Raw genomic sequence first — 27310 nt, 5'->3', positions numbered from 1 at the left:
TGTTTTTGGTTTTATAAACCATGTGTATGCGCAAACTGTGCACTATAGTCTATGTGTATGTGCATGTGTGTGAATGTGTACTATAGCCCATGCATGCACCAGTACTATTTTTTGTATATGTATGTTTTTTGTTTTTTTAATCATGTGTATGTGTGTACACTGTGCACTATAGTCCATGTGCATGTGTGTGACTATGTTCTTACGGCATAGGTGTGTAGAGAGAGAGAGAGAGAGAGAGAGAGAGAGAGAGAGAGAGAGAGAGAGAGAGAGAGAGAGAGAGGTATTAATGTCTTCAGGAGACCTCACGGGTCTATGAGACAAGATACAAGGTATATGTAACCCATACAAGCCATTGTGGGCTGAAGCAAAGGGCTCACTAAGACCCTAGCTGAGTGCTAAGTGCTAAGAATGCAAAAAAACTAGTACAACTAGTACAAAATATAGTAGGAAAAAGAGCAATCAACTGCTCAGAACCAGAGCTCCAAGTACATGTGGAGGCTCTATATAGCTCGGCTCCCTAATGGCCCTCTGATGTGATGCAAAGAGCTCACGTATCTGTGTCTGTTGGGCTATCTCCCGTGGTGGTGGCTGTATCCGATGGGCTATATCGAGAGTAATGCCTCGTCTCTAGCGGTCCCCTCTAAGGAGGGCTGAGGTAGGTCGAACTTCAATCGTGCGTGCTCTGGTCGCCCCATGTGTCGTGTGCATAGTCACATGAAAACGCGTTTCGTCCTGTCGAAACAGGACGAAACGTTTCGAAACAATACGAAACGCTCCCAACGAAACGCATGTTTCGCCCAAATCTCAAAAAGTCGTTTTTGCCCTTCGCGAATTGATTGCGATCCTCCCGCCTGATTTCGTTGCTAGTCCGCAGCCCGCTTCTGCTCCCTATGCTTCCTACGCTGAGCGCTCATGTGAGCTTGTGGCTCGTGACGTTGCTCCGTTGACCTACAGGCTGCTGCTCCGTTGACCTACAGCTTAGCACTGCCGTTGCTCCTTTGACCTGCAGGCTGCTTGCAAGGCTCAAGCTAGCTGCTGCTAGCCACCACTAACACAAGGCCTGCAATCGACTCCCACGCTCTGACGCCATCAACGACCTGTAGGCTGCAATCGAGATTCGACTCCCACCGGTGACCGTCCACGCCTAGGGCCTGCAGCCTGCTGCCATCGACAATCCTGCCCACCATTCCCTTTGTTGCTGCTATTTTTTGGTTCTGCTCAAGGAGCAGCACTTGGATCAAGGAGCAACAGTCCAATTTGCCCCAATTCTCTGTTTCTTCCCAAATTTCAAGGCCTTCTCCATCATGCCTCCTCGCAAGTCTCCCACTCAGCGTGATGTTTGGCAAGATTCAGTTCTCATTAGCAAATATGGTACTTCTGGCACAAAATGTGTGGTTTGCAAGTATTGTGGGGAAACAATTCGAGGAGCATCAAACCGGGTGAAGGCACATTACATTTAGGAGAGAGCACAAGGAACACATGGCTGCACTCATGTTCCAGAAGGTATTTTTTTGGCCCATGGTGGATTGCCATCAAAGTTTGAAGAGGTCCGGTCATTGCTCCTTCTACCTTTGCATTCGGAGATAATTGATGGGAAGGTGCAAGAAGCCAAGGAAAGTGAAGCTCTACTTTAACAAGAACCTCAGTTCAAGTGTCTTCTCAAAGTAATACTGGGGCTTCTTCCCAAGTTCATATCACCCCGGAGTCTTCTAACATTGGTGAGTCTTTACCCAATGTCAATGCAGATGAAGCTCCCTCGCATGTTGTGGCTTCTCCACATTCATCAAGCTTTGTTAGTGTTGCTGTGGGTCATGAGAGGATCCCAACATCCTCCCATATTCATCTCAAGGCTGCAACAACAAGAAAGAGGGGAAGAGACTTGCCAAGGCGCCAAATCACCCTTGATGCTAGCTTTGCTCCAAAGTTGAAGCAAGAGGCTCAAATAGCTGAGCATCGTTTCTTCTATCAATGCAACCTTGCTTTCAACATAGCTCGATGTCCAACATACCAAAAGTTCCATCGTGCACTTGTGGCAGCAGCCGCAGCAGGAGCTACAGGTCTACAACCAGCAAATTGTGAGTCCTTGAGAACTACCCACTTGACAAACCAAGTGAGGCAGATTCAAGAGGAGCTTGTGGGTTTGAGAGCTTGTTGGGAGCGATATGGTTGTAGCATCGTGTCAGATGGATGGAGTGACACTGTAAGTTATAAGTATAACCCTTCACTCTTGACTCTTGAGTCTTTGGTAAGATTTGTGGTGGCTGATTTTAGTATTAACAACAAATGTATGATTTACTTATGGATCTTGATTCTTGTGACTTGCCATATGTGGCCAGCGGCGGTGCCACATGATAAATATCTTGGTCTCATCTTGTGCTGGCACTACATTACTTCGTGTAGTTGATGCCTCCACCCCTGGCTTGAGTATCACTGGGGAATGGATTTATGGACACATTAAAAAATGCACAGATCTGGCGCGCAATGGCGTGCTGTGATGGTGGGGCAGAAAGAGGCGAGCAGATCTGCAGCGGGGGAGAAATCTGAGAAGAGGGGCAGATCTGCAGCGGGGGAGAAATCTGAGAAGAGGCAGACTGAGGGGAGAGAAGAGGGATCAACCTAGCTCTGATACCATGTTGGAATATGGAAGCAAGAACTAGAAACTAGAAATGAAATAACAAGACTGAAAGACAAGAAATACCTTGAGAAGAGTGTAGACAAGACACAAGCTAGACTGATAGATTGCAATGATGTGACCCATGAATATATGGGCCAAAGTACAAGACATAAAGCAAGAGTGCTTATGGGATAATTGTAGAGGTGCCACATGGCACACACTCAAGACACAAAGACTAGACTAGACTTAGACAAATGTAGACTAGGAAATAGTACACTTAGTGTGCACTTATCTCCAACAATTACCAGCCTCCATGGAGGGCAGAAGGACTGCGGGTATGCCACGTGGCCAGCGGGGATTGGCTGAAACAAAACTGCACAGGGAATCCAGCAGGGTTTGCAGGCTGGAAAGGCTGCGATGAGGTGGCACTGACGTCAGCTGATGTACGGACCTGTGCGGGTGCACACAACAGGGTGTACAGAGCATGGGCAGGTGACTCTAGGGCCAGAAGGAGGCTGAACAGAGGCGAAACCATCAGAGGCAAGAGGCGCAACAGATGGACAGATTTTGGGCAGCAAAAGAGGACCATTGCAGGTCGGGATTGTTAGAAATGACCCAACAGAGGGTACGCACAGCGGAAGACTGATAGTAATGCCCATGCCATTGAGACAAAATGTGGTCCAAATTATTACTGACAATGGCTCCAATTGTGCCAAGATGGGAGAATTGGTCGAGAGAGATTATAAAAGCATTGTTTGGACTCCATGTGCTTCTCACTCGATGGACTTGATGATGGAGGACATTGCCAAGTTGGATTGGGTGCAATCTACTCTTAATAAAGCAAGCCAAATCATCAAGTTCATAACAAGAAAGAGCATTGCATTAGCTCTTTTCAGAGCAGTATGCAAGTATGATCTTGTGAAGCCATCTAAGACAAGATTTGGCTATCTCTTTCTTGTTCTTCAAAGGTAAGTCAACATCCTTTTTTAGCTAGCCAATTGAGAGTTAATTTCAATTTTCAATTCTTAATACTTATGTATTCAAATTTTGATTCTTAACTTGTCCTAAACTTGTAGGATGACACAAACGAAAGATGCTAGGCGTCTCGTTTGTAGTGAAGAGTGGGAAGCTTGGAGAGGAAGCCGCAAAGCGGAGGCATGTACAATCACTTCATACATTTTGGACAGTATGTTTTGGGAAGAAGCTGCAGCCATAAAGGCTGCCATTGCACCTTTGTACTTCATTTTAAGATTATTTGACCATGAGGGAAGTACAATGAGTCATCTTTATCAACTACATGCAAAAGCTTAAAGAGAGTATGCTCAATAGTAGATCTCTCTCAAGTCATAGGTATGCAAACTCTTTAGTGATTCTATCATGACATGAGTTGCTACATAGAATTTAGAGAATGTTTATTTATACATAGTATTGAAATTTAATATATTGCAATTTACAGGGTGGATGATCTTCGTGCCATATGGACAAAAAGATGGAACTGGTTTCATAAACCAATCCATATTGTTTCCTACATGGTGCATCCATTGTACAAGCAGGAAAGTCATTGGTCCGATATTGTTCTTATGAATGGATGGACATCCTATGTGGATACAAATATCCCCTCTGAAGAGCAAGGAATGTGAGTACTAACTTCTAAGTATCTTGATTCTTGATTCTAGACTCTAGTATATTGTACGATCAATTAGCTTGTACTTGCAACCTCTTTTGACTCTGGCATGCATGCCTTTAAAGTCTACTTCATGAATCATTATCCTAATTCCTATCTAACACTAAAGCAATGTCCATGACTCATCTTATAGGATTGAAAGAGACTCTGTCCTCTATGTTCATGACCGTAGCCAATTCAGGCGAGATGTGGCTATGAGTCTAGAGCAAAGGAAATTTGCTGTATCATGGTGGGAGATAAATGGGCGACTTACTCCCACTTTGCAAAGATTAGCTCTTCGAGTTTTATCACAGGATTGTACTAGTGGATCAGCTGAGCGCATATGGAGCATATGTGCGGACATCCATACTAAGAAAAGAAATAGGTAATCCAACTTATAAGTTATGAATGGTTGGATGCATTTCTTGAGTCTTGAGTCTTCTCCAATTTTACGAATCATGACTAATTAGAATCTAGATTCTAGATGCATTTTCAATCTTGTTTTAGTTCAAAATATTTACGTTTTATGTGATGTGTCATGTTACAGATTGAGCACATCACAGCTTGATAGGTTGGTCTATGTAAATGCCAACCTTCGTCTCTTGGAGCGGTTCAAAGACAAAGAAAGTACTAGTGGGGCTGAAGGGGCTGAAGTCTTACATTGGAAGGTGAAAGAGGTTGATCCTGAAGTTCTAAGAAAGCTTGAGCAAGGCTTGGCTCGAGGGGAGAATATTGATATATCATTCATCCAAAGGCGCAGCGATGAGGATATAGCATATGATTTCCTTCGAGAGGATGAGGCACGCTTTCGACGCGTCACACGTTCGCAATCAAGGGTTATTGCACAAGCATCTACTAGTGCACCACCCTTGATTGCAAGCATTGGCACTTCATCTTCACCACGCTGTTATAGACGCCGACGAGATCGTGGTCGTACCCTTGCTACTAGTGGTCATAGTAGTGATTCCTTTGAGGAGATGGTAGCAAGGGTAGAGGAGGAAGAGAGTTCCGATGGCACAGAATCCATAGATGAAGATGCAGATAGTGATAGTGAACTTGGCAGAGAGAGTAGTGAGCACTGAGTAGTTTCAAATTATGATTTGTTATCACTCATGCTACTCATTTTTGGAACTTTGAAGTTTGAGCTTACAACTCGTCACTTTGGGAACTTATTATTTCATATGTCTATTTTGGGAACTTATATTTACTTGACATTTTGGAAAGTAATGACTCATATATCTAGATTCAAATTTCAATGAATCAATGATGTTCATATCTCTAGAGTCTAGATGCTAGAATCCAATGTTCAATGTCAATATGCTTTTAAGTTTTGACTCCATAAATATTAATTGGTCTAAATTTGAAACTTGAGAAAGGAGACTTGAATTCTGAATGTGTTTGTGTTTTGGATTACCTAGAGGCTAGACACTGGGTGTTTTGACTAAGGACTTGTCACTTGACACTTGTATATCTCTTTGTTCACTCTAAACTTGAATATAACATGTCTTATCTGCCCCTATCCTTGTATTTATCAAGTATCATTTCGAAACCTATCCGTTTCGTCCGAAGATTCGAAACGAAACGAAACAAAACTTGTCGAAACCTCGAAACAACGAAACGGACGAAACGTTTCTTGTGACTATGGTCGTGTGTGGTCTCTGCGTCTCTCGTCCAGCCATATTGTGGTGACGAGTCTCATTGCTGATCCATAGTGCTCTCGTCTCCTTGAGCTCCTCCCCCTCGATCGGTGCTGGCTCGGATGCGTAAAAATCAGTGACACGTGTCTAGCTCGATGTCCTGAGGCATCGACTGTAGTTGATCTCTGGCCTACCGCACAAGGGAATCTCTGTGTCTCCGCATCTCAATTAGGTAGAGCCTAATGCAAAGCTGGTCGGGGAAATGTATCAGCTGTGTGAGTGGTCCGAAGCCGAGCCTCTGCTGAAAGAGACAGTGGTATCGCCCTCGGATCTCATGATAGGCCGGACAAACACATAGAAAATGCTCCTCTGTCTCGACCTCCCCCATCGTGCATAGTCTACAGACCAGCTGCTCTCTAGATATGCCGGGCTCTCCTAGCCGCAATCCGCAGTTTGTGGGACGAGACTCGTATTTGTCCGATAGCAATCCGCAAGGCATGTGAGACTCTCCTATCCTCCAGGTATTGGGGCGTGATGATGAGACCATGCTCCAATTGTTAGAAAATACCCAACAGAGGGTACACGCAGCGGAAATAATGCCCAGGAGCTCACACAGAGTGCGGTGTGGGTGTGGAATCACAAACTTCTTTACTTATGTGCATTCAATAGGTGTGCAGACTCATCAATAGACAATGAACCAAACTAGATAGAGAAACCACCAAATAATATATTTCCGTCCACAAATATGGACACAATACAAAATAGACAGATCCAGAGTCCCACCAATGGTGTGGTCCTCTGATCTTACCACAAAGTCCTTCTCCTATCTGCTGGCTATCTCTAGACTAGAGTCCGCGTGCTCCACCTCGAGCGTAAGTAAACTTTCTGTCTAGAATGATCCACTCCACCTTGCTGTCTGGAAACCAGCCTAAGTGGGCAGCCTCCTGGCTAAGTCTGCAGCCCTGCTAGCACCTCTCTATCCTCCTGAATGTAGGTCCAGAGGGTGGCTACCTGCTGCTCCTTTCTGCTCTGGATCTGCTGCTGCAAGTGATGATGAAATGAGGCCTGAATGGCCCCCTTATATAGGCCCCAAGGGGGGGCTGATAAAAACCGACCAGCCTGGTACAGACTGGCCGACCAGACTGGCCGACCAGTCTGTGGCTGGTCCAGCCCTATAAGGCACACAACCCAGGCCTTTTATGGCCCAAACTTCCAGGGCCTTTGGCCCTCCATTCAAGGCAAATATGCAGCCTATAAAAGGCCTGCCACCTGCCCACTGACAGTCACATTTCCTGCTGCAGATCTGGGCCTGCACTCCCTGCCATGTCTGTGCCTCTGCCAGGCCCTCTTCCCAGCCTCGTGTCCTGCGTCGTACGGGTTCCTTGTGCTGGCTACTGCTTCGCCTTTTGCTACTGCAGATCCATCCTAGCTCCAGGTACCCACCATCTCTTTGATTGTTGCCCACATGGCATCCAATCAGATGCCCATGTGACAGACACTCAAACCCTAGGTTCACCCCCCCCATGCTCTCCTCATTTGGGGGCTTACAGATGGGGAGGTGACCTTTCCAACACCCCCTCTCACCGACACATCTCAGCCCAATGCCAACACGTCGATGAAGATGCTCCAGTAACTCCCTAGTCGTAGTCCTCTGGAACCTTTCGGTGTCGAAATCTTTTCCTGGCTTTTCATCCAGTGGCTCCTGCTCCACCAGGTCTGGTTCCGCTTCCGCACACCATCCTGGTACACAGGTCCATCTCTGGTAGCACCTCCTGGTACCACCTCCTTTAGTCACATTCCCGCCTCTGAACTCGAGCAATCCAGCCGTCACGATCTTCCAGTCGTCCCCCTCATAATGAGTGAACAACCTGGAGTCTTCCAGGCACCATGCTCTGAGGGTCTGTTTCAACCCGTCCTTCCTTTGGCAAGGTCTGCAACCAATAAATATTTCCAGATAACCTGGACCATGAACTCTTGCTGAGTTCTCAAGCAGGTACTCTTCTGGCTTCAGTACTCTTTGTCCACCACCTTCTAGCAATCTGCGTCCGAGATTTGAAGAAGCACCCATACTTCCCCTTCTGCCTTCGAAGAAGGCCAATTCCTTCCAATCTCTTATCACCTGAGACAAATGAAGAGCAGAATCTCCCCACAGCATGCTATAAAGGCTCAAATGCAGAATATCAAATACATACCAGACTGTTGTACTGCCTGAATGTTCGCTCTGAAAGCAAACCCTGTACCTCAATGAGGCACCCGCCAAGATCCTGTGTAATCCTGTACTGTCCCCTTCTGAAATCCAGCATCCATCTGACCATGAGACCCCAGGGCTTTCCATGGAATCCACCCTCGTGTCAGTATCAACAGCTACACACCTGGAAGGTACCAAGCGCTCCATACTGCCCTTCACCTTCACAAAGGCATCTGACTCCTCGTCGACCCACATCTCTATGTCAGACATCCTTACTGTGACTTCTGGATCAACATACCTGACCTCGGTAACACTCGGTGATGTCACCAGGAACAATTCTTCGATTACCACATTAGTTTTGGCCTTTCCCTCTGAATCTGGGTCAGACTCCTGTTTGTTTTTCAGATCCGCCTTTTTCTTTTTGCAGTCCTTTGCAAAATGTCCGGGCGTATCACAATAGAAACACTTCTTCTTGTGCTTCCTCTTCGAAGTCCCCTCGTCGTCAGAGTCATCTTTATTGGACTTGCCACTGTTAGGCTTGCCCTTTCCCTTACCTGCAGAATCCTTCACCAGCATCGCCTTGTCGTCTTTGTCCTCGTTGTAGAGCTTCTCCCGAGCTTCCTCGTGTAGCAGTAATAGACACAACTCCTCAAATGTCAGAGGTTTGGTCCGTTGTCCTGCTGTCACAGCCGTAACAAAGCTCTTGAAACTCCGAGGCAATCTCCTCAGTACCATCAAGGCTAGATGACATGAGTCCGTCTTCTGACCAATTGCTGCCAGCTGATCCCGCACCACCTTGACCTTCGTCAAATGGCTATGTACCGTATCGCCTTCTTCCATATCAAGATTGTAGAGTTGATGCTGAAGAAGCACGATCCGGGAGGTATTATCTGTCTCGTACAGATCCTTCAGGGCGGCCCACGCCTCTACTGACGTCTCGGCCAGCTGGATATGCGGAAGAACAGAGTCCGCCGTAGTCCCTATGATTATTGCTAGGGCATGGGCATCTCTTTCTTCCCAAGCTTCAAGCTCCTCTCTGTCTACTGCCATGAGTACCTTCCCTTTACTGTCCACCATGTCTTCCGGTTTCGACTCCTCTCCCGTGGTCAGCTTCCACAACTTCCGAGCCACTAAATGACTCCGGATCTTCACTTTCCAGATCGGGTAATTAGTCCCATCCAGGTTCCCAGAATCTCCAAAGTTAGGGATAGTGAAAGAGAGAAAACTGGAGGAGGAGGAAGGGATAGCAGGGGCTGAAGAGGCTGTCGACATCTCTGCTGTATATACCACTCAGCAAAGTCAACCAAACTCAATTTCAGTAAACCAGAACTCTGAACGCACCTGACTGAACCTGAGTCACCCTCCTTCTCGCAAGGGCACAATCCTCCAGTCGTGGAAGTCGATTCCCTAGAGCTTCTGAATCAGGGTCGTCCTTCAGCAAGGTCCCTGCCTTCAGGCTCCCACACCTGTGAGCCTCCTACTTGGGCTCTGATACCATGTTAGAAAATACCCAACAGAGGGTACACGCAGCGGAAATAATGCCCAGGAGCTCACACAGTGTGCGGTGTGGGTGTGGAATCACAAACTTCTTTACTTATGTGCATTCAATAGGTGTGCAGACTCATCAATAGACAATGAACTAAGATCAGAGGACCACACCATTGGTGGGACTCTGGATCTGTCTATTTTGTATTGTGTCCATATTTGTGGACGGAAATAGACTAGAGTCCGCGTGCTCCACCTCGAGCGTAAGTAAACTTTCTGTCTAGAATGATCCACTCCACCTTGCTGTCTGGAAACCAGCCTAAGTGGGCAGCCTCCTGGCTAAGTCTGCAGCCCTGCTAGCACCTCTCTATCCTCCTGAATGTAGGTCCAGAGGGTGGCTACCTGCTGCTCCTTTCTGCTCTGGATCTGCTGCTGCAAGTGATGATGAAATGAGGCCTGAATGGCCCCCTTATATAGGCCCCAAGGGGGGGCTGATAAAAACCGACCAGCCTGGTACAGACTGGCCGACCAGTCTGTGGCTGGTCCAGTCCTATAAGGCACACAACCCAGGCCTTTTATGGCCCAAACTTCCAGGGCCTTTGGCCCTCCATTCAAGGCAAATATGCAGCCTATAAAAGGCCTGCCACCTGCTCACTGACAGTCACATTTCCTGCTGCAGATCTGGGCCTGCACTCCCTGCCATGTCTGTGCCTCTGCCAGGCCCTCTTCCCAGCCTCGTGTCCTGCGCCGTACGGGTTCCTTGTGCTGGCTACTGCTTCGCCTTTTGCTACTGCAGATCCATCCTAGCTCCAGGTACCCACCATCTCTTTGATTGTTGCCCACATGGCATCCAATCAGATGCCCATGTGACAGACACTCAAACCCTAGGTTCACCCCCCCCATGCTCTCCTCATTTGGGGGCTTACAGATGGGGAGGTGACCTTTCCAACACCAATATCCTCAAAAAGTGGTCATGATAGAATTGGGTCTTGGTGGCCTGTGGGGAACTCTTGATCCCCCCCCAAAGCCCGAGATGTGTGAAGTTGGAGAAGGTCTAACCGTATGATACTGTTAATCTCATCATGTGGAAGGAGCTCTGGTGGTGCATCCATGCTGTACTGAAAGGGGGGGAGCCTATCCATCTGGATACCGTGGCTATTAAACCATGTGGACACTCGTGCATACCATGCTGTATCAAAGCCTCTCTCTGCTAGGCGTCGGGATGACTCCAGTGCCAGTCTCGGTAATCTCCACTGAGGTAGTGTCCAAACTCTGTGGAGAAACGTCACGGTCTGGAAGAGGGCGTCCACCTGCAGCGGTGTCATGGCGAACTTTGCTTGTATGATCTGATGGGAAACTGAAGGCTTACTACGAATCATCCTGGATCCCATGATCACCTGTAGCCTCTCAAATCCCTTCCAGTCAGTAGCTGAAAGGTCACTCTCCCAAAAAGGTGCTGCATACATGGCAGTCGATCTCACGAGAGTGTAAAAAAGCTAGTCCTTCGTCGGTGGATCCTGGAAATGCGCCTGGAAGCATTATCTCTCTAATCGGGTCAGGGCACCCTTCCCTCGTATGAGTTGCACTCTTGCGGCATGGGTCAACCGTCATCGTGAAGCCTGGTTCCGTGAATACTGCCCCTAGGTACGTGTAGGACTGCACTATCTCCGCTGGCTCCCCACGGTAAGTGAAACTATGTCGACGTCGATGTTGATGAAGCACTGCTTGGGATGTGTTGAAGATCATAACCTTGGTTTTCCCAAGATTGACTGTCAGGTCCCTCTCTCTGCAGAACATCTCCAAGGCCTCCAAGTGTTTCTGCAAACCCTTGGCTGAGGACGAAATGAGGACTATGTCATCTGCATATATTCTGTACCATCAAATCAGCCAATAGGGAGCCCTCTCCTCCTAGGCGATCAACAAAGGATGTGATCTCATCAATGTATAGCCCGCAGAGAGTCGGTGAGAGGGGGCAACCCTGCTTTACCCTTATGGTGCTCTCAACCCAATCTGATAGCCCCCTAGGAACGCAGACTCACCCTCTGACGGACTCGTATAGACTCATCACTCCCTAGATCATGACCTCTGGGAGATGCAGCTCCTGTAGTTGCCTGATCAGGCGAGAGCGAGGGACTGTGTCAAAAGCCTTCCGAAAGTCCACGAAGCAAGTGTAGACCTTCTGGCGTCTCGACTTCACCTCCTCGATGATGTCTCTCTGAGAGAGAGAGAGAGAGAGAGAGAGAGAGAGAGAGAGAATACTTGTTGGGCTAGCTTCTGTGCTAGTCGTAGTACCTTATTGCAGTGCTTCAAAACTGCTTTTATGTAGCTTCCTAGCTTTTTGGCTGGCTGCTCCAACAGATTTTTAGATTGTTTCTGCTGTTCTTAGAGCCTGCTCTGATGTATGTGTAGGCTCTACATCTTAGGAGTACATGCTACTCATTTTCTACCTCCCCTATGGGACAAATTTTGCAAATTCTTCCCTCTTTCTACCACTTGCCCCTCTCCACCTCTAGATCATGTGAATTGGTTCTAATTTTGCAGCTAGATGCCTTTTAAACATTGAGATGTCATCCCCGAGGTATTTCTAAATTCCGTAGCTGTCAATTGGGTTAATTTCCTCTTTTGGTCCCTGGGTTGTGCCAATGTATCATTTTTTGCGTCACTGTCGCCTTCACATGCATCTTCTGGTATATTAGCAGCTGTTATACCCCATGATTCCATCCATTTCATTCTCTCTCTGTGCCACCCCGTGATTTGTGTAGCTTCCATTGCCTTGTGTGGTATCCTATTGGCATCCATCTTCTCAACTTTGTTGAGGTAAGCCATGAATTGACATAATGCTTCCCCTTCTAGAGTCATCATACCTGTCTGAGTTGGTAGCATGGGGTAGGGTGTTTGTGCCTTAACCCTTAACTCCCCTATGAGAAAACGTTTATATAAAGTTTCTATTCTTTCCCAGTATGGCCTAGAGAGTCTGGGTGCCAAAGCTAGACACCCATAAAAGATCAATGTTTGCACAAGTATAGTGTATAGAAAATTTCTCATTTCCCAATTCCATAGATGTGGCCTGAGTCTTTTGGAGAGAGTGCTTCACCTTCTCATATGCCACATCCATGCTCTCAACATATTATCAACCTCAAAAATCTTATCGTTAGTATGCAAGATAGGTGGGACTTTCCTCCCTCCTTCCATTATTTCAAATGGAGCTTTCCAGGTGGAAGTATGCACAATATTGTTATAAGCAAACTCCACTAAAGGCAAATACTACTCCCATTTTGTCTTATGCTCAGACACATAACATTTTAGCAAATTAAGTATAGTGGAATTAGCCTCTTCAGACTGCCCATCTGTCTCGGAATGAAAAGAAGATGAAAACTTCAATGTAGTGCCCATATTCTCAAAGAGCCCTCTCCCAAAAAGACTCGTCGTGCGGATCTTTGTCACTCACGATAGATTGAGGCATCCCATGATATTTAAAGATGTTCTGCATTCCTCACGAACGAAAGTGGCGAGGCACCTCTTGTGTGGGTATGAGAGAAGTTTGGAAAGGCCTTGAAAGCTGTTTTTGAAAAGGCATTGGTATCGTCCACGGATCTTGTAGTAGACTGGGCAGCGGAAGGCGAAGTGCTCCTCTAATTCGACCTCATGCCCCTCACACAGTGTGCATATACGACTATCTCTGGGGATCCCCTCTGCTCGTCCACTCTCGATACGGAGTCGGTGCAATGACACACGGAACTGCCTAATGGCAATCCTAAGCGAGTGTGATAGGTGGGAGTGTACCCTGGCGAGATACTTCTCGAAGATGCGTACTTCTCGAAGAAATGGTCCCTATAGAAGCTGAGCTTCACAGGAAGCTTTGTCTGTGCCAACCAGGTCCTGAATGTGGTAGGGGGGGGGGGAGTGTTAGAAAATGCCCCAACAGAGGGTACGCACAGCGGAAGACTTATAGTAATGCCCAAGAGCTCACATAGTGTGATGTGGGGTGTGGAATCACAAACTTCTTTACTTAATGTGCATAAAATAGGTGTGCAGACTCATCAATAGACAATGAACCAGCCAGATAGAGAAACCACCAAAATATATATTTCCGTCCAAAACTATGGACACAATACAAAAGATATAGATCCAGAGTACCACCAATGGTGTGGTCCTCTTATCTAACCACAAGGTTCTTCTCCTATCTGCTGGCTATCTCTAGACTCGAGCCCGCGTGCTCCACCTCGAGCGTCTGTAGACTTTCCGTCTAGTGTGTTCTTCTCCACCTTACTGCCTGTGAATCAGCCTAGGTGGGCAGCCCTTGCCAAGCTTTGTCTGCAGCACACAGGTCCCTGTTCCACTGCTCCAACCTGCTTGTGAATGGCTGCTTCAGAAGGTATGATGATCTCAGCACCTTGCTGCCCTAGAAGACAGCCAAGGTCCAGCCTCTCCCTAGAGCTAAGTCTGCAGCACCTGTTGCACTCTCTCACCTCCTGTAGATAGGCCCAGAGAGTAGACTTCCTGCTGCTCCTTTCTGCCCTGGAACTGCTGGCTGCTGGATAATGAAATGAGGCCTGTGGCCTTTGCTTTTATACCTTTGCTTTTATAGGCCCCAAGGGCCCCTTGAAGTAACCGACCAGCCAGCCCTAAATGGGCCGACTGGCTGGTCTGTTTGGGCCGACCAGTCTGCCCCAAAACCAGCCCTTTAAGGGCTCCAAAACTAGGGCCCTTTGGCCCACACTTCTAGGGCTTTTGGCCCTCCAATCTAGGCAAGGGCCCAGCCTATTTAAGGCATGCCTCTGCCCACTGGCAGCTCCATTTGCTGCTCCACCAGGCCCCAGCCATGTCAGCGCCTGTTCACCCTGCTACTGCTGGTTCTGCCCTCTGCCAGGCTCTTCTCCAGGTGTGCAGCGCTGTACTGAACCGTACTGCTGCTGATGTCATCGCGCCCTGCCAGGTCAGATCTAGGGCTTGCTGTCCCCGCCTTCTGCTCCTTCCACAGGTTCCGTCCTTTGCAGCCTTCTTCTCTTGTGAGGTGCTGTCCATGTGGCAGCCCCCTCTCTCTCTCTCTTCTCTGGGCATCTTCTGCCCTAGGTATCCCTCCCCCACACTCTCCTCATTTGGGGGCTTACAGATGGGGAGGTGACCTTTCCAACACCCCCTCCCCTAGTAATGAGACCTCGCCACCTAGGCGATCTATGAAAGATGTGATCTCATCAATGTAGAGTCCAAAGAGAGTCGGTGAGAGAGGGCAGCCCTGCTTCACCCCAATGGTGCTCTCGACCCAATCCGATAGACCGCCTGGAGCACGGACCCTGCCTCTGACTGACTCATATAAGCTCATCACACCCCAAATCAGCATCTCTGGGATTTGCATCTCTTGTAGTCTCCTGATCATGCGGGATCGTGGAACAGTGTCAAAGGCCTTTCGAAAGTCTACGAAGCATGTGTAGACTCTCTGATGTCTGAACCTCGCCTCTTCAATGATAGCCCTCAGAGTGAAAATGTGGTCTAGAGTAGAGTGCTGCCTCCTGAATCCTGCCTTCCCTAGTGCTCGCTACCCCCGTGCCTCTTTATGACTGTTGATCTCTCTCTCTCTAGTACCGATCCATAGATCTTGGCCAGTGTGTGGCCAATCATGAGGGTGCGGTAGTTCCCGGTGTCCATGAGGTCTCCTGCTTTGTGTATCGGTACGATAGTAGTGGTGCTCCATGCTGGTGGGAAGCCATGACAAACTGCAAGGTTAAACATATGTGTAAGGATCGGTGCTAGATCTCCTGCCCATGTGCGAAGTGCTATGTCCGGAGGCCTTTGTGATCCTGTGCTTTCGGGTTGTGGAGCCGGCGAGCGAAGTGCTATGTCCGGAGGCCTTTGTGATCGTGTGCTTTCGGGTTGTGGAGCCGGCGAAGTGCAGCCCGCACATTCTGCGTAGTGAATAGATGACAAGTAGTGGGCCTGGGCATAGAGGACATACCTGGCGGTGTTTGTCTTGGGAGATCATATAGGGAGCATGCATAAGTGTGTCACACGCTCGGATCAGTGCTGGGGATGGGTGGCTTCCCCTCTGAGAGGAATCCCCACCTAGTGGTCGGGTCTCCCTCGCGAAATGATCTGATGATCTCATCCATCGTATGTGTGAGGAAGGCTCGTCTCTTGTGGCGCGTCAACCGTTGAAAGATCCTGTGTGCCTCATGTGATTCCAATTGACCCAAGGCTTGCTCCCGTATGAGGTGGGCTCGCAGCTCTTTGCACTCATCATCAAACCAAGGGTTTTGAGGCATCTTCCCATCTCGTACCCGTGAAGATCGGGTCGTAGGAAAGGATCTGGTGGCAGCATCCTGTATCACTGTGATAAGGGTGGCTGAGGTGTGGGCGAGGTCTAAATCAGTCTCCAATAAGGCCGGAAGCTCTCTACCTAAGTGACACACATAACTGGATCAAGGGCACGGTCAAAGTGGTTTTGGGTACAGGTAGTGGTAGGAACTCTCCCTATGCCTGGTGTAGTAGCAAGAACATCGAAGGCTAGATATGAGTGGTCGGCTCCAAGTGGGGGAGGGGTTATGGTGAGGTCATGTATCCGTGAGACAAAAGCCAATGGACCCAGTAGGTAGTCCACTGTGCTAGTCTCGCCTCCATGTGGGAAGCATGTGAATCCCTCAGATGATGGCCATCTCTGAAGGCCATTGTAGATGATGAGGTCGTGGACAGCTCCCAACTCAAGTAGGTGTCACCGGTATGCTGTCACATGTGAAGTATCTGAGAGAGAGAGAGAGAGAGAGAGAGAGAGAGAGAGAGAGAGTCCATATATGATAGACTTTATACAATAATTATGTGCTATATACTTTGTATATTATGTATTTTTAATGTATAACTAAGGACTTTTCTAGGTGAAACTCCAATCAAATCTTGAAACTTTTCTAAACAAAACGTGCGAAATGCGTTTCGTGAAATGTATTTGGTAGCACTGCCTGGAACAAGTGAATCCAGAGGTAGTGGACCCTAGAACAATTGGTCCCGAAAACCTTAATTTTGTCCAATACCATCCAAAATATATCTTGGGGTACCGTAAGCCAACATAAGATCCATTTAGGTGAAAATTCTTCGATACCAATTCGGATAAAGGAGTTTCAACAACCCATTTAGGTGTTTTCAGAGTACAAGTGATCTATTAAGTTACATTATCTAGCAGGCATATAGATGTCATAAGGATACCAATGAAAATGTGTCTCTCCGTCTGTGTACCCGTAAGTGGAAAGATAGTGATATCTCTCTCGAATCTCATAGTAAGTGGGGGGTCTCTGGATTTGGAATCTGTGGGACGACGTCAAGAGCTGACCCATGTTAATCTGTATTGTGTGAGAGAGGTGGATCAATAGATACCCTGTTGCTTGGACAAAGTCCCTCCTTACTCAGGTAGAGAGAAGTTTTAGTACAAATGAGATAGAGGCTTACGCTTTGTACCAATTCAAGGATGGAGTGTGGGTAGGAGGAGGAGATGACAAATGCCCGTGGTCACCATGTGGCACGTTTTGCTGAGCTGCTGTTGTCCTTGTGGATATGTTATGCGCAGCTGTGTGCACAATAATATTTAGTGAGAGGAGATGGATCATTTGTTTGGCACATGTTGCATACGCACACATTTCACTCTTCTTTGGTCCTTGACTGCTGCCGCTTGTTGTGTGCGCCGTATTACTTGTTGCATTTTTGCTATTGCAATTTGCCTCATTTGCCTCTTCATCACTCATTTGTGCCTTGCCACACGATACTACAAGGCTGTGGTACTTTCTACTATTCTATTGTGGGCTCCACATGGTTGATAACTTGATGCCCAGGGATGTGACTGTGTTTAGTGCTTGCCTTGCATGGATTTTGCGCTGAATGGTGACCTTTTAATAAAGGCTCTTAACTAAGGCCTTTGCTATGTGGCTATCCCTGACCTTTGCTGCAATTACACATTCTACTCCTTCCTGCTCGCTTAATAGCTGATTTGAAAAGTTGACACAATACCATTTATTCCTACAGCATGTGACTACAAGCACTTTCTACTCGTATTGGTGTGCGCTCTGATGCATCTTGTTGGGTTGCGTATTGTGGGCTATATCTATCTCCACATGTGGGCTTTCTAAGGAGTTTTGAAAACCTTGATTAGCCTTGATGTGTCATCACTTTTGATTCATTGAGCCAAAAGTTTTTCTACTTTGAACTCTTTTTGGTCTGGAGCCGTTAGCCCACTATTCTGGGCTCCTATGCATATTGCACCCGCTACTGCTATTCTTGGTCAACTCTACTATTGATTGTGTGCTGCGTTATGCTTTGTACATGATGGTTGGCCACAACTCTTTCAAAGCGCTCTACAACGTTTAAATTAAGCCTTCTCAAGGGCCTAGCAAGAATTTTTTGAAACCTCAAGGGCTCTCCTCAGATTCACCACCTAGCCGTGAGCACTAGTGCTCCCTTGTCAAGTAACATGAAAACCCTCCTAGAGTGCCCGTACCTAGCCTCTTCTCAAAATGGAGTTCTTTTTAAACTCACCCTTGAACCCAATGATAGCCACTTGGGGAACCCAATGATTGCCACTTGGGACTGATCTGTTAATTGGATCCTTTCCCAATCGAGTCCTCTTTGGGATCAGCAGAAGCGTGTGTACAAGATAAAGTAAAAGAAGCAATAGATGCATTTTATTTAGCGTATGACCTGGTTGACATAAGGATTTCAGCTCTCTCTCTCTCTCTCCCCCCCCTCCCCCCCCCCCCCCCCCCAAAACCCCCTCTCACACGCGCGCACACACACATTTTTCAAGTGAAACCTTTGATTTAATTAATTCAATGTGCACGTGTGCGCACGCGGCTGCACGTGGGTACGCACAAACACACACCCTTATTTCCAAACCTTTTTTTTGTGTGGTTTTGTTGGGGGGGTTGGGAAAGCTATTTTAGAATCTGTGGAATACCTTTCATACTTTGCCAAAGTTTTGTAAATTATTACTCTGTTGGAAATCTAGGGGTCATCTCCCCACCTCTGAGCCCCCAAATGAGTACATGGGGGAGGTGTATGAGCAGCATGCTAGGGTTCAGAGAGAGGCCATGTGGGCAGGTAGAAAGGCTGCCACGTGGGCAGATCTGAATACATATGAAGTCTGCCATATAGGCACGGACGAATCTGTTACACAGGCCCTGGAACAGGCACAGATGGCTGCAGCATATGCAGCAGCAGTAGCAGCAGCTTTGTTGCTGCTCAGGGGCTATTTGCAGGCCCAGGAAAAGTCGTCTGATGGGGGACAGGGAGCAGAATGAGTTGGCAGTCTGCTGGCTCAGGTAAGGCCCAGTCTGGGTAGTCAGCAGTAGTAGAACATGTTGGCAGACCGCAGACAGCAACAGGAGCAGTCTGCAAGCAGTACAGAAGGTGAAGGAGCCAGTAGGCACCTGCCACATGGAAGACCACTTGGCAGTAGGCTTGCCTTGGTCGGGTATCTGCACAGACTGGTCGGCCAGTCTGTCGATCTGGTTGACCAGATCAGGAGGGAATTTGCCTTATAAAAAAGGACTCATTGTTGGGGTTCACGGATCATCTTGTGTCTGAGGAGGTTTGGGCTGCATCCAGATCAGCTGGGAGGCCAGGAGAACACTCTCTACAGCAGCAGATTTTCAACAGGAACAGCCCACTGAAGCTCCATCCGAGCATGCAGGTTGATCAAGATCAGAGGCGCTGTGTGGAGTCAGAAGGCAGCCTACAGGAGTGCCAACAGTCTGTATCCAGGCAGCACACAGGATGCTAGATGGTGGTGGTAGTTTGAGTGCAATAGTTTGTAGCAGTGTTTGCCTATTTTGTGCAATCTATATTATATGTTTTGGCTATTCCACTGCATGAGTATGCTCTATATTTGTATCTGCTGTTATCAAGAGTACTTGTGTGCACAAGTTTATTGGAATGAGATTTGATATGTGAGTAGTGTGGTTCCTGGGCATATTCTTCTGGTGGGAGTCTTGGCTACAGCAAGCAACCTCCTTCTCAGTTTTCTGGCATAGTATTAGATCCCCGAGGGAGATGCACAAGTGCGTGGAGCTTGGAGGTGAGAACCTTTGGAAGGAAATCTCAGGTCAGGCTTGCAGAAATCAACTTTGATGGTTCTGGTTGGGCAGACCAGTAGGGCATCTGCCCTATAAAACGGCCCCACTGTTGGAGGTCCGTGGATCATCGAGCAGCAGGGAGGCTAGGGATGCTTCAGGAGAATACTCTCTGCAGCAGATATTCAGCAAGAAGAAGAGCAGCAAGGAGAGGTGCTGGAGCAGGATCTTTCCACCTTTCTGAAGCTCCATTGGAGCGCACAGGTTGACAAAGATCAGAGGTGCTTTGTGGAGGTAGAAGGCAGCCTATGTCCACATCTAGGCAGCACACAGGCGGTAATGTTTGAGCACCAAAGTTTGTAACAGGGTTTGCCTATTTTGTGCAATCTATATTATATGTTCTCCCTATTCTATTTCATGAGCATGCCCTAATTTGTATATGTGGTTGATGTCAAGACTTGGGTGGACAAGTCTATTGGAGTGAGATCTGATTTACACAGTGTGTGATTTCTAGGCATATTCTTCTGCTGCAGGAGTGTTGGTTACAGCAAGCAACGTCCATCTCTGTTTTCTAATATACTCTTCTAGCAAAGTAGGTGTCAACATAAACAGCATAAAGTTCACGAAATTTGTTCCTTAATATTCAATTCTTTACGCAAATGTGCATGTTGGGAGAAGGGGGATATGTTTTGTAGTACAGTTGATGAAAATTGTTCCTTAGTATTCAGTTCTTTATACAAATGTGCATGCATGAATATTCTCACCAATTAAGAAAATATTACAGCGAGGAAAGGCTGTATATGGTCATTTTACTAGTCTGATCCAGAATAACCTTCCACATAGCACACAAGATCTAACAAAGTTCATAGGGCTTCGGCGGTGCCCCACGCAATTAATGTCCATATATGTTTTGAAATCGTTTAGACTTCACAAGAAGCTGTAGCTTGAATGAAGAGATTTGGACTACTTTTTGAATAGCCTTCTCCTTTAGTGCTAGCCTTCGTCATGGCTGAGTTTGCCCTTCACCTCCGGAGTGCCGACAGAAACTCAGTACAAAGACTTTGTATAAATGGATGCTCAAGTATGTGTGGGTGTGTGGATTTGTATGTGTGAGAGCATACTTTTATACTATGGTCTAGACCCACTGTTGGGCGCTGATGACGTCAATGGGGATGTCATAGTAGCTAGTCCCTGCTATGCGTGATGGAGTTTATGGTTTTCAATCTTATGAGTGACTATCGTGAGATTGAAACTGCACTATGTTGTGTTTTTAGAGGATGAGTTTGGGAATGCTCCTGGATTCATCTAGGTATATGCTTCTGCCGTATTTGCGGACATGCAAATTTCACCTTGTGAAGTTTTCGTCCAGGTTGTGGCTTGCTGGTATTGCGATAATTCTTTCTATCTTAAATGGTGCGTTGCCCTATCAGCTAGATTTAGATTTAGATGCTCGTTTGGGAGGGACTAAATTGAAATCGTTTAGACTTCACAAGCAGCTGTAGCTTGAATGAAGAGATTTGGACTACTTTTTGATTAGCCTTCTCCTTTAGTGCTAGCCTTCGTCATGGCTGAGTTTGCCCTTCACCTCCGGAGTGCCGACAGAAACTCAATACGAAGACTTTGTATAAATGGATGCTCAAGTATATGTGGGTGTGTGGATTTGTATGTGTGAGAGCATACTTTTATACTATGGTCTACACCCACTGTTGGGCGCTGATGACGTCAGTGTCATAGTAGCTAGTCCATTCATGCATGATGGAGTTTATGGTTTTCAATCTTATGAGTGACTATCGTGAGATTGAAACTGCACTATGTTGTGTTTTTAGAGGATGAGTTTGGGAATGTTCCTGGATTCATCTAGGTATATATGTTTTATGTCTTGAAGGCTTATTATTATTAGCATGCTTTTACGCTATGGATTGTCATAGATGTAGGCACAAGTTCTTCTAGCTCAGATTGGGAGCAGGGCCCACGTGATTATGAGCAATCCCTTATTAAAATTGCTAGTGTGGGCAACCCTTTATTGTGGTACTCATAAGTTTGTAACATTTATCAGAGTATGTTCTATAAGATGCTCTAATGCTAAAAAAGTTATGTAGCATGTCCTTCCCCTCAGTTGCTCAACTCAGGGAGGCTTGTCAATGTTCTATCTTCCCTAGCTCACAAGCTGTGTTCTGAAAGTATTGACAATGAAGTTATATGCCAGACACTTGTTTTAAAGGTCACAAAGGCTCATCCATAATTTCATGTGGTGAGGTTTTTGTTGCTGGATTCTTGGTGTATCATCGTTTTGCAGAAGGTTCTGCTATCACGAGTCTGGTGAGGCTGTTGTTTTGGGCAGATGACAGCAAGTATCATAAGGTCCTTCATCAGACAACTCTGCCATCTTAAAGCCTGTCCTGAGACATTCTGCTGTGTTTTCTTTTTCAATTCTGAACAGATATCAAGGCCTTTGGTTATGATACTTTTTATAATCTGGTAGACCTGTTTTGCAAAGATAAGACAGTCTTCTGTTTCGTTACAACTGAATGTGCGCGATGCTGAGGAGGGTTGCTTACTTTAATGCTGAAATTTCCATGAAATGTGAAATTTCCATGGTGTCTTTTAGCTATTTGCAAAACCCAATTCATGTTATTCAAGTTGGCAAGCCATTCTTCATCAGGAGATAGCAAAGAAGGTCCTCCTGCTTTTCCCTTGTGATGCTAGACGATATAGGATATTCTTCATACGGATAAGTATATATCTTGGTAGGGAGCTTGGTTTGCTTCACGACTTTGATGCTGAATTTTCCTTTCATACTTGTTTCTGCCCTCGAGCCCTATGTACATATTGATGTGCCCTTTGCCCCATTATCCAAGTTTTGGAAGACAAACCTCATAAAAGTTGTAGATTTGAAATGAATTGATCTAATTCCCTAACAAACATATCTGCATGTGGTTTGTGTAGAAAAGTTACTTGTTTTCTACGTTATCTTGCGTCAAACCAGTGAGTTGCAATATGCGAGTCACATTGGCTTTCAGGTGGACCCTTGAATCTATGAAAGGTCCCTTTATGTTGAATGTGTCAACATGATGCTTTCTTAAACAACTGATTTTTGTGCAATTGTATCAGGATACATGGAAACTGGGTCTGCACCTGATGTTCTGGGTGGGGATGGTTCTTGGAAGTCCATGGAAATGGAGATAGAGTCTCTGCTGGAGAAATTGCTAGATGTAAATGATGCCATGAGTCGTTGTGCAGCAGCTGCCACTCCAACCACTTCAGTAACACAAAAGCTTGCAAGGCATAGGGATATTCTTCATGAGTTTACCCAGGTCCTAATCTATTTTCTCTATTGCATGAATGCCATTAGATCATGGTTGTATATATTGTCAGCATCTTTTAAAGATGCATTTCTTTGCATCTTTGAGTTATATTAAACTCTATATGAATTTCTTGGAGTTTCTAAATTGTACTAACCCAATCATTATTACTGCCAGAGATAGATTTGCCTAACAAATTGTTGCAACCTGCATATATAATGAGCTCTATGAAAGGATTGTTTTAATACTTCCATAAAAAAATTGTAGAATGTCAATATAAGGAGACATCTTGGCTCAGTGGATCGATCGTTGACAATCTCATTTATGCGGTGTTCATGTACATGCTTCTCCATAGCCTGGACCACTAATATCATCATTACTATCCATAAAATATGAGACCCTATGGACATTGCTTGCTGACCATCATGGTAGGCCATCTAATGGCCAAGGTGTATGGATTAGCACTCGAGATGCACATCAGTGAGCATGTAGAGTAGGCAGGTTTGAGGGCAGCAGGCGAAGCAAGCTTTAGACAGGACCATTCCACCCTCGGAGCACACTCACACTCTTAGAGCTCTCATGGGCACGGGAAGAGAGAGTATACTATTGTGGTCGATTTCTGGAAGGCCTTAGATTGAGTACCACATGCTTGTCTCATCTCACACCCCCGGGCTCTTAGCATTGTAGATGATGTGATTTTGGCAATTATGGTTTAATATAGAGTACACATTACACAAGGGATGCTGGAAGAATTCAGTAGCACATATGTGTGAAGCAGAGGTGCTCTGTATTCCCCACCCTCTTTGGACTGTACATAGATGAGCTGGCCTCTTTTGTTGACACTTGGGGGGAGTCAGGGTTCAACATTGGGCTTGCCGAGACAAATGGAGCTTTACAGGCATTTCATGAAAACAAGGCCATGACCATCAATGCCCACTTCCAGCACGACTGTTTCAAGTTGGGAGGAGCACTTGTTGTGATTGTCACATCATATATGCATCTTTACAGAATCCACGTTTGGCATGAAAGCAACCAGAGGGCATATGCCTTAATAGTTAGATTGGAGAGAGTTCAGCATGTCAATACAATTATGTGTGGGTGTGGAGAGCATATGTTTATACTATGGTTTGTGGGGGTGTCATAGTAGCCAGTCCCTGCTATCCGTGATGGAGTTTATGGTTTTCAACCGTATGGGCAACTCTCATGCATAGTTAGGGGAAACTGAAATGGGGAAATGGGAAATGGAAACAAAAACGGTAACGGAAATGTTTTCAGGATTTCTGGGAGGGCCGAAATGGGAACACGCCACATCATCAAGGGGGTGGGGGGTTGAGATTACATTCAGCACAATGAGCGCACACACATTGAGAATGCTATAGCCTACCTGTAACGTAAACATACTGCATAGTACATACTATTATTTAAAATGAAAAAAGTTGAAGCTTGAAACACTGCCAGTCTGAAACGGCCTGTTTCAGGAGGGCTGAAACGCTTCCGGCCCCTTCTGAAACATTTCAGAGCCGTTTCGGGGGGGGGGGGGGGGGGGGGGAAACGTTTTGGACAAAAGCGCCGTTTCTGTCCAGAAATGTTTCTGCTGAAACGTTTCGGGGCAAAATAGCCTGTGGAACATGGTCCAGCATAACTATGCTAGTGTCATGAGATTGTGTTGTATTTTAGAGGATGAGTTTGGACATGCTCCTAGATTTTTAGCATGTCAATACAAAGTCACTCCTCTTTGATTCCCTAATCGGACCAGCAACACTGTACGCAAGGGCCATTTGAAGGGTAAACCTCAGAGAGCTGAGCGATCACAATGATTTCACGTATGATTCTAGGGAAGAGATGCACCCTACACACATATGCCTCCTTTTAAATCATGACGATGGTGTCTTGTGCACTATTCGAGGCCTGTGCATCGCTCCAAGGCGTGCACCAACCCGTGTTAGGTATGTACCTACCCTAATCAGGTCCATTGAACCTCCTCCATCATTTGAGGTCTCCAAGATGTGTCAATGATCTATTCTAACAACATAGGGGTTGGTAGAAAGCGTAACTTAGTGCATCCAAATCGGGTAAGGGTTAGGAGATGTGTTCTAGAATCCTCCAATTGGTGTATCAAAACAACACAAGGCTCGAGGTTAATAGGCCCACTTAGGTCAACCTTACCAAGACTATGCATAGTTTTGCACATTCAATGATGTGTTGATGTGCACCGTGTGTGTTAACGTTTATTTTTAGAGGATCGGGGCAAACTGACTCATTTTTATAGGTTTGATTTGTAATAATTTTTAATTAGATCAGATTTGATGCAATATGCACTTTTCTCCAACAGAGTGATAAAGACTTGATCCACGATACACCTTGGGCAGAAAACATCCAGGGGTGCCCAAGGAAGGTGGCCAGATTCAAATTCAATGAGAAGAAGGCACCATCAAGAAGCCCTTAAAGAAAATAGAGTCTCAGATGATTGATAGGCATTCGTCTTTTGACTTGCTATTTTTAGCCAATGATCAATAAATGAACTGCCCAAGGATTTTTGCTCTAACAGACTTTCCCAAAGGAGTTGAAGAAGCATTGGAGCTACTCATAGCTCGGGTGGTGCATCAGAGCTCGGTTGCACCTTAAATTTTCCTCTAGAAGTGGATGTTCCTCTCTCCAGCTTACCTCCCTCCTTTGCTACAAAAGGACCGCCAGGTCCCTCATTCTCTCATTCACAAACTCCCACGCTGAAGACTATGGTCCTGTTGGGGATAGCTGCTCGCTCTCATGTGTTTTGCCAGCCTTCCAAGCCTTTCCCTGCAAATTGACATCTCTTTGATAGGTAGGATCCTGTTCACACTGCTGTCTCCAGGCTGCACGCTGGCCAATGCTCTACTGCTTTAGTTGCCCCCTTTTCACCTTTATTCTCCTCCTGATTAGTCACCATTTACTCTTTACCCCTCTCTTTTTTTGACGATTCAACCCAGGCCATTCCTCTCTCTTGGAACTTTTCAAGAAGAATCCGTTCGAATAGCTAGACCATTAAGTGTTGATATATCCTGCTTGAAATCCACCACAGTTTTGCAGAAATTTTATCCCTTTCAGGCCTAGACAGTTAAGGGAACAATTTAGAAAAGAAAACAAATGTTTCGAATGTGGGAGATTGATCAAATATAAGAATTGCTTAAAGATCCCAAAGACTTCTGAGTCTAAGCCCAACACTTCCAAACCTCTAGTCGAAATTCATGCTATTCATGAAATTCATGGAGATACCAAGAAGCACATGGACTCCCGAAGGTTGTTAAAAGCATGGGGACAATTGCATGACGACCTCCATATGAGCTCTAGCCTCTCCAGAGGTAATCCTCTTACCTCAGCATACTCTTTTCACTTGGAGATATCCTTGCCATCAAAAGGTAGAAGCCATCGGAAAGGCTATGGTTTCCCAGAATGTCAAGGAATTGCAAAGGTTTGTGGGCCAAGTGAAATGGCACAACCGATTCCTATGATACTTATCTCATGTTTGCCAGTACCTTACCAAGTTGACAAAGAAGGAACATGACTCCTTTTGCCCCTCCACCTAGATCAAGTCATATCTCTTGATCTAGGAAGAATTTGAGGGCGCTCCAAAAAGGAAAGTTGCTCGTTTTTTTGTGCTCTACGCGCTCATCACATCACGCGCACATTTCGGCGCAAGTTACACTCACATTTGAGCCTCGCCGACAAAACCACTTCCTTCACGCACATCTGCCTCTACATCGACGTCCCAGTACCACGTTGGAGATCGGTCAGAGTGGCTCCTTTACTTCAGGAGGAGATCCTTGATCCGGTTCAGACAGATGCCATCCAGACTCCAGAGGTGGACGCTGTTGCAGCCCCAGATACTACAGTTCCACATCAAGAGGGGACTTCAGATGCACCAGCCCCAGTCATTTTCATTTCTGATCACGAGGGGGCTACCGATACTTCTCCCCCTCAGACTGTTCATGCCACAGCTGAGGGAGTGTTTGCACAGATGAGGACTACAGATCCTTCTTCAGCCCAGCCACAGGCCTCCTCAGCTCCCAGCTCCAGATCTGCTGATAGAGGCCTGGCAGGTCCTTCTCCTCCTTCCTTCAGGAGTGCAGGTCTTCTTCGCACTCCTTGGCCAGACTTGCTTCTCATGAACTCTTTTTCGACACTGGCTGATTCGACGACTTTCATGGATGATGAGGAGTTTGTGCCCTCCACCTTAGGGGTCCCGGTCATTAGGATTCCTTTTGACAGGGCCTCCCCCTCAGCAGGTGTAGGGATCCTTTCACCTGTTGAGTTTCCTGCCCTCAGTAGGAGTGTTTTGGCCTAGGGGAAGCTGGTCTCCTCTACTAGGTCGGGTAAGCCTTTCCATCCAGCATCCTCCTGT

The 27310-nt window shown here is 46.5% G+C and overlaps 2 protein-coding genes across 3 annotated transcripts in view; both read left to right on the top strand.

Annotated features, from left to right (window-relative positions):
* Positions 1 to 27310, top strand: part of GOS12 (golgi snare 12) — a 70013-nt gene that overhangs the window by 6989 nt on the left and 35714 nt on the right. Inside the window, exons 2-3 of one of the 2 annotated variants that reach the window (XM_087381750.1) lie at positions 22577 to 22650; positions 22742 to 22944. In XM_087381750.1, the coding sequence (XP_087237876.1) occupies positions 22747 to 22944 (198 nt within the window). In that variant the 5' untranslated portion in view covers positions 22577 to 22650; positions 22742 to 22746. The remainder of the gene's footprint in view (positions 1 to 22576; positions 22651 to 22741; positions 22945 to 27310) is intronic. The other variant, XM_087381749.1, reaches the window with a different exon arrangement.
* LOC147896939 (uncharacterized) lies at positions 3395 to 5359 on the top strand. Its single transcript, XM_087381873.1, has 5 exons — positions 3395 to 3582; positions 3691 to 3849; positions 4071 to 4250; positions 4432 to 4662; positions 4825 to 5359. The coding sequence occupies exons 1-5, from the start codon at positions 3395 to 3397 to the stop codon at positions 5357 to 5359; spliced, it is 1293 nt and encodes a 430-aa protein (XP_087237999.1).

Source organism: Dipteris shenzhenensis, chromosome 11, assembly GCF_047967505.1.
Source record: "Dipteris shenzhenensis isolate YYH24624 ecotype China chromosome 11, Dip_SZ_1.0, whole genome shotgun sequence".
NCBI classification, from domain to species: Eukaryota; Viridiplantae; Streptophyta; class Polypodiopsida; order Gleicheniales; family Dipteridaceae; genus Dipteris; species Dipteris shenzhenensis.
The sequence above is the reverse complement of the archived record's forward strand: the minus strand, read 5'-3'. Positions and strand labels throughout refer to the sequence as shown.